General features: G+C 56.7%; 1 protein-coding gene across 1 annotated transcript; it reads left to right on the top strand.

The window, feature by feature from the left end:
* Positions 1–608: 608 nt before the first annotated feature.
* Positions 609–2,562, top strand: CBLN1 (cerebellin 1 precursor). The gene is made up of 3 exons (XM_068992863.1): positions 609–872; positions 1,022–1,141; positions 2,365–2,562. Exons 1-3 carry the CDS (start codon positions 609–611, stop codon positions 2,560–2,562), a joined length of 582 nt encoding a protein of 193 aa, XP_068848964.1.
* Positions 2,563–6,574: the final 4,012 nt, after the last annotated feature.

Below are 6,574 nucleotides of genomic sequence, written 5' to 3'. Positions count from 1 at the left end.
CTACTCTCCGCTTGAGCCCAACCCTGCTGCCGCGCGCCGCCGGCCTCGCCGCGCCTAATAACAACGGCGCCCAGGGTCAGGTGGCCGCGCGCGGACAGCGCCGTCATTGGCTCGGCGGGGAGCGCGGCGCTCCAGGATTGGCCGGGGGGTGGAGCTTCTGCCGGTGCGGGGGCGGGGCTGGAGAGGGAGGCGGGGAGGGAGGTGGTAGGGGCGGGGCCAGGCCGCGGTCCGCGCCTTTGTGCCCGGCGCGCGCTCTCCGCCGGCTCCGGCTGCATCGCCCGCTGCATCAATAATTCAGAGCGGCGGCGGCGGCGGCAGCGGCCGGTGTGGGCAGGAGGCGGCGGAATCAGCGGGGATCGAGCGGCAGCGGCGATGCATCCAAGTGCGGCTGGGCAGCCACGGTACCCCTGAGGCCCGGGCGGGGCTCCGGGAGCATCGCTCGGGGGGCACGCTTGCCCAGGAGTGCAAGAAGACCCGAAGTGTCCAGAGCGGCGTTGGCAGAGCTGAACACGGATCTGAGGAGGGGGCTTCGGAGCCGGGCTGGGGCGGGGGGGCGGCTGGTGCAGGCAGCCCCCGGGGTGGGGGGCGGGGTGGGCGCCGGCGCCGCGATGCTGGGCGTCGTGGAGCTGCTGCTGCTGGGGGCAGCATGGTTGGCGGGCCCTGCCCGCGGGCAGAACGAGACGGAGCCCATCGTGCTAGAAGGCAAGTGCCTGGTGGTTTGCGACTCCAACCCTACGTCCGATCCCACGGGCACAGCTCTGGGCATCTCTGTGCGCTCCGGCAGCGCCAAGGTGGCTTTCTCTGCCATCAGAAGCACCAACCATGAGCCGTCCGAGATGAGTAATCGCACCATGATCATCTACTTCGACCAGGTGAGTGCTCCAGAAAGACTGGATTGGTGGGGGTTGGGGGAGAGGTAGTAGGTAGATGTTCGACCCTCTCCGAGGTCTCAGCGGAAATGCGGGGACAGGAGTTCGGGACAGATTCTTGTCCACTCCCCTTCGTTCCCGTCTCGTTATAGGTACTAGTGAACATCGGGAACAACTTTGATTCAGAACGCAGCACTTTCATCGCCCCGCGCAAAGGAATCTACAGTTTTAACTTCCACGTGGTAAAAGTCTACAACAGACAAACCATCCAGGTCAGCTGCCGCCTCAGGGCCAGGCCCCAGCCCCGGTAGGGGGCTGCTGGCCGCGGGAGTGAGTCGGCCCGGCGGGGGTGGGAAATAGAAGGGGCAGCCGCATGTCCCCGGGGCAGCTTGGAGGAATGGGTAGCAGGGCCTCACGGTTCTCTGGCTTGGACTCTCCCTTGTTTTCCAGTCATGGGTTCTTGAAACCACCTCCAGGCACAGTTTTCTGCCTCCGCCTTGTGGGACCCTCCAAAGAGGTCCTCCCGCGACGGAACCCCGGGGATTTCGCTTTAGAGTTTCTGTTAGCATCCCAGACAGTTCCCGCTTCCGGAAGCTTTCCGCGGATCATCTCCTTCAGCACCACGGACAGTATCCCCGACTCCTGTCCCAGCTCTGAAGCGGCCGAGAAACCTGTGCGCTTGCATTCAGTGCCACGCTCCGGGGGAGTCCTAGCGTCCCTCTGGGGACCCACTCCGGATTTCTGAACAAGTAGCGCCTAACTATATCAGTTGAAAGGTGGAGAGAAAAGGGAGGGGCGTAGTGCCACACCCTCCTGGCTCCAGCCTTGCCCCCAGCCAGCACTCACTGGCTCTCCAGGGTTCCCAAAGGTTTTCAGGTTTTCTTTGGGCGGACACAGAAGGCGGAACGCGCGGCTGGGGAGAGGGCCCTGGGCCTTTATCTGCTGATGCCACCGCAAGGGCAAAGCCAGGCGGTGGAGGGCAAGGCTGGATCTGGGACGAAAACTGAGCCCGGAGTTTGGGGATGAAGCACGGAGTGCAGCTCTGAGAGAGATTTCTCATCTGCCGAAACCTTGCCTGGCTCCTCCGCTGCGTCTCTGCTGTGTTCCGGCATCTGGAATCGGGAGGAGCCAGGGTTTTTGTTTGTATTTGTTTGTGTTCCCGGAAGCGCCAGTTGTCTGACTTTCTCTCTGAGGCTGGCGGGGAGGGCAGGGCGGAAGGTCTCTGGGCGCCTGAGCCATCTACGGGTTCACTAAACTGGATAAAAAGAGCGCAGTCAGGGTTCGATTCGTTTGGGGAGCAGACCCTTTCTGTCACCCAGATGGGCCGTCTTTCTCCTCATTGGGCCCTCGGCAGTAAATTACAAAGCCCCTTTTCTTGCCGCCCCCTGCTTCCAAGCTTTACGTCTGTCAGCCAAGCGGTGAAGGTTCGCTATTTTATCTACGCTTCGGTACTCCACTGGGTTGCCCCTCTGAAGCCGGCCTTTCTCTTTCTCAGGTGAGCCTCATGTTAAACGGGTGGCCGGTGATTTCAGCCTTCGCTGGTGACCAGGACGTGACCCGGGAGGCCGCCAGCAACGGAGTTCTAATCCAGATGGAGAAAGGCGACCGAGCATACCTCAAGCTGGAGCGAGGAAACTTGATGGGGGGCTGGAAATATTCGACCTTCTCCGGATTCCTCGTATTTCCCCTCTGACTGGCTCATCTCGGGAATGGAGGCAGGGAGAGGGCGAAGGCAGGAGGGGAAAATGATAAAGAGGCTGAACTTTAGAGGACGAGAAAGCGGCACGACTTGAAACTTCCTACTTGTTCCCCAGCTGTATCCGGTAAACGAAGCGCAGCCCGGCGGTTGGACAACTTAGTCCATTTCCTCTTTAGGAGAAGTAAATTCCGCTTAGCTCTGCGCACTCCCATTTCCAAAATAAACTCGTCCCCAACTCCAGTTGCAGTAATCAAGAAAGACAGACTGCCTTGTCACTGTTTCTTACCCCGTGTTCATGTTCCCTACAATTTATGTAAAAGAAACTTTGCATTTCACTGTATAATGTGAAATATCTTCCTCCTCTGAGTCCCGCTCTGAATCTTTTCATCCCCTGAAATCTAATATGTCCCTCCCCCTTTTTTTTTATTTTGGAGAGGGGGAAGGATTTTTTTTTTTTTGGATGGGGAAGTAGTTTTAATTTGGCAAGTACTGCTCTTAAAACACCGCTCGAATTAATTAGCTGAAGGTACTTTGTATGTATCCTCGGCTGCTTGTTAGCAGAGAAAGGACTCACCTTAGTGGTGACTGGTTTAAAAAAAAGAAATATATATATATATATAAATATATATCATTTGTACACGAAGAACTGTTCCCAGTGGAAACTGGCTGTATTTCGGTATTTCTATGTCCCATTTGGAGTGATCGTGAAATCTAAGGCTGCTTGGTGTTCTGATGCTTGTCAATGCCCTCGTATTCTGTGGCTCCACTAAACGCCAGGAGGTTCTTCCGGACGCTTCCTCGTCCTCTGTAACATACCTGTGAATAGCCAAGATTTAATTTTGCTTTAATCCAATAAAGTTCAAGTGGAACTTTTATTTTTCTGAAACAGCTTTCTAAACTCCGCACCTCCCCTGGTTGCGAGGTCTGGGGGCAGGGGTGCGGAAGGGTGAGATTCAGAGGTGTAGGGGACTTGGCGGCGTGCAAGCCGAGAAAGGCTAAGGCAGGAGGGCTTCCTCGCGATGTCGGCCCTCGCTCCTTCCTGCGCGGGCCTAGGGCCAACCCTGCATTCCGCCCTGTGCTCCCTGCTTTGGCGCAAACGTAAGAAATTTGGCTGAAATCTTGCTAGGCCAGGCCCGACAGCCGACCTGGAAGCGAAAAAGGCTTTTCGCAGTCCAAGTGCATCAGGAATAATTCCAACTCGAGGAGCCAGAACCTTTTTGCCCTTTCGTCACGCTTCCCACGCCTCTGCCTCCGGAACCTCCGCTCCCAGATCCCGAAGCTAAGTCTGTTTTATTCCGCCTCCTCTGAATCCCGAGTCCGCGCCGGCGGTATTACCGGGCGCCGGGGACCTGTAATCGCGCTCATCGCAGGACTTTTATTCAAGAGGTTCGTCCAGGAGTTTTGATTGTATCGGAACATAATGTGAAAGCAAAATTGAAATAAACGACTTCATTTTAAGTCTGGAAGTCTGACCAAGTCGCTTCGGCAGAGGGGAGGTCGGGCCGGGGAAAGCAGGTGGGCGGCCAAGGGGCGGGAGCCGCGGCCTGCATGGGACCCTCTGGCTCTGGTCCTTTTGGAGGTTTCTCCTGGCCCGAGATTCAGAGATGAATTTAATTAGAGACGGAGAGAAGCGGGAAGGAAGTTAATAACAGCACCGTAAACAATGTTTCTCGATTTACTCCTGCGGCTCCTCTTGAGTTAGAGTCAACAAGCGAGCGGCCTGAGCTGAAACTCAGTCGGGGCTTCTCCTCCCACAATCCAGGGGCTCGGGCGTCTAGCTGGTGCCCTCAGCGACCCCAGCGACCCCGGACCCCTCAGGGGTTAAGCAGGGACTTGGGAGTGAAGAGGGGAACCGGTCTTTTTCCTGCCCCATAGTTCTCTACCCTAGTCAGTACCCAGGAAAGTGAGGATAAGAAGTCCTAGAGGAATTTTTAAACTATTCTTAAAGGAAAGAAAAAAGACTGTACCCCCCCACCCCACCCCAACTTTCCCCGCATTCTTCCCATTGGGAGGGAGAAATCTGAGAGAACTGGAGCGCCAGGCAGTGGAACTAGCTCGACCCTCGCTCGGCGGGAGCACAGCCAGCCCCCCAGGCACCCGCATACCGCACAAGCTAAGGCTCACCAACGCGCAGGTTGGGTAGCCACCGCTCACGGGAACTGAGCCCCAAGCACCCTTGAAACTGACTCGCCTGTGAGTGGGTGGTCGGCGAGCAGACCGGCACTGTGGATGTCCAAGCGGTGAGACCACCAGGCGGTGCTCTGCAGGGATACTTTGGCAAGTCCTCTTGCTTGGCCTCAGTTTGCCCATCTGTATAAAGAGGGAGGAATCTGAACATCTCCAAGAGTCCTCCTGCCCCGAGGTTCTAGCCTTTCTCTCTGGTCTTTTGCCTGGCTTTAGGGAGTCCTGGCTGCAGCCAGGTTGGTCTGGAGCCTGTAGGCTAGCCCGGAGGTGGAGAGAAGCGGCCTATCCAGGAACTCAGGTTCACTTTGAACCCTTGCTCTGGGGCCTGAAAGGTCAACACAGATAGGGAGTGAAGGGGCCCTCAGTGGGACCAGAGTGTGAAGTTATCCCTTGATTTTGCTGGGGCTCCAGCTGGCCCCTTCCTGGCTGGAGAGCTTTCTCTCCAAACTCTGACCTTGGCCTTGAGGATCCTTATCTGGTTTCAGCCACTTCTTTCATCTCCTGATTCCTTCTCTCCACCATCTGATGAAGCGGTCTCCCACTCCCGTTTTCACCTGCTGTTTCTTTGCTTCAAGTTGAAACACCTTTTTTCTTTTTCCCTGCTTGGCAGAATCCTCTCTTTCTGGAGATCTAAGCAGTTCAACGAAAAGGCCTTGTCCTCTGGGAAGTGGTCCTGTCCATACAGCACAGACCCTGCCTTCCCCAGGCTCACAGCCCCCTCCTCAACCTTCCACCAGGCCCTACCTGGAGTTGGCAGGGAGGACAACTTTGAGCTGTGGACAGCTCTTTCTTTAAGACCATCTGGGGCCTGGCACTTGGCAGTTGGGCCACCTCCCTCACCTCTGGGGCAAATGTGGAGGTGATTGTTATTCTGCCAGAGGCAGGTGAATGACCTTCATCTGAAAATTGTGCTCCAGCTTCAAGGAGGGTGTGTTGGGGATTGAGAGGGTTAGACAAAAAGGGGGTTATTAGCTCAGTAGGGACTACCTCCCTGCCCCCAAACAGAGGCTAGGAAGGTGGGGGGAGGGTGTCATTCTAACCCACCTCAGAATGGCTTTCTTTAAAGCTTAGAATCCTCTGGGCTTTTCTACATCTGGGTCCTGCTTCTTGCTTTTATCTCAAATAAACCTGATCAGAATCAAGGCTGTAGGAGTTCCAGGACTACATCTTGACTCAGCTTCATCTTCTGTCTGAAAGACTCCTTTCCTGCCCGGGTCACCTTGGTTACTTCCTTCTATTCTGCCTCAGTGGTCACCTCCCAACGGGAAGACCTCCTCACCCCAGATAGGAGAGTGGTTACCTCTTCCAGGCCTTCTGCTTTGGAGTGTGGTCTCTTACCACACTGCCTCCTCCCCCACCCAGTTCCCGAGCGCAGAGCGTGAGTTAGGGTGGAGGGAAACAATGGAACTACTGGGGCGGGCTGAAGCGGGGGTGGGGGTGGTGAGGGTGTGTGTGGGGGGAAGGGGTGGTCAGATGGGGGGATGTAGTAGGGTGGTTTCTAGGATTCAACAAGCCCAGACCAGACTCGGAGGTCGAGGTGTTCCAGGCAGCACCCTGAACTTCTGGGTGTCTCCGGACCAGCGCTGGATCCCTGCCGCCTGTGTTGTCTGCTGCGCAGAGCGGGGCTGCGCGACGTTCCGCGCAAGGTCCCAGGGATCGCTCGCTCGCCGGGGCTTCCACTGTCAGCAGAGCTGGGAGCGCGCCCTCCAAGCTGCGCTGGAGCTGATGCTCGCAGCCCGGGCGGATTGGCTCCTAATGAGAACATAATTACCCAGATGGAGAGGGAGCCTCTCCCCGCTCCTTAATTGTTACCATTATGGGG

The sequence above is a fragment of the Capricornis sumatraensis genome, chromosome 20, assembly GCF_032405125.1.
Source record: "Capricornis sumatraensis isolate serow.1 chromosome 20, serow.2, whole genome shotgun sequence".
Taxonomy (NCBI): Eukaryota; Metazoa; Chordata; class Mammalia; order Artiodactyla; family Bovidae; genus Capricornis; species Capricornis sumatraensis.
This window is presented reverse-complemented; position numbering and strand designations above follow the sequence as displayed.

What these genes read in the sequence shown, in the direction of transcription:
- CBLN1 (XM_068992863.1), top strand. Translation starts at nt 609, where the DNA reads ATGCTGGGCGTCGTGGAGCTGCTGCTGCTGGGGGCAGCATGGTTGGCG. An exon ending in TGATCATCTACTTCGACCAG is followed by an intron (nt 873 to 1,021) that starts GTGAGTGCTCCA and finishes GTCTCGTTATAG; the next exon opens with GTACTAGTGAACATCGGGAA. An exon ending in ACAACAGACAAACCATCCAG is followed by an intron (nt 1,142 to 2,364) that starts GTCAGCTGCCGC and finishes TCTCTTTCTCAG; the next exon opens with GTGAGCCTCATGTTAAACGG.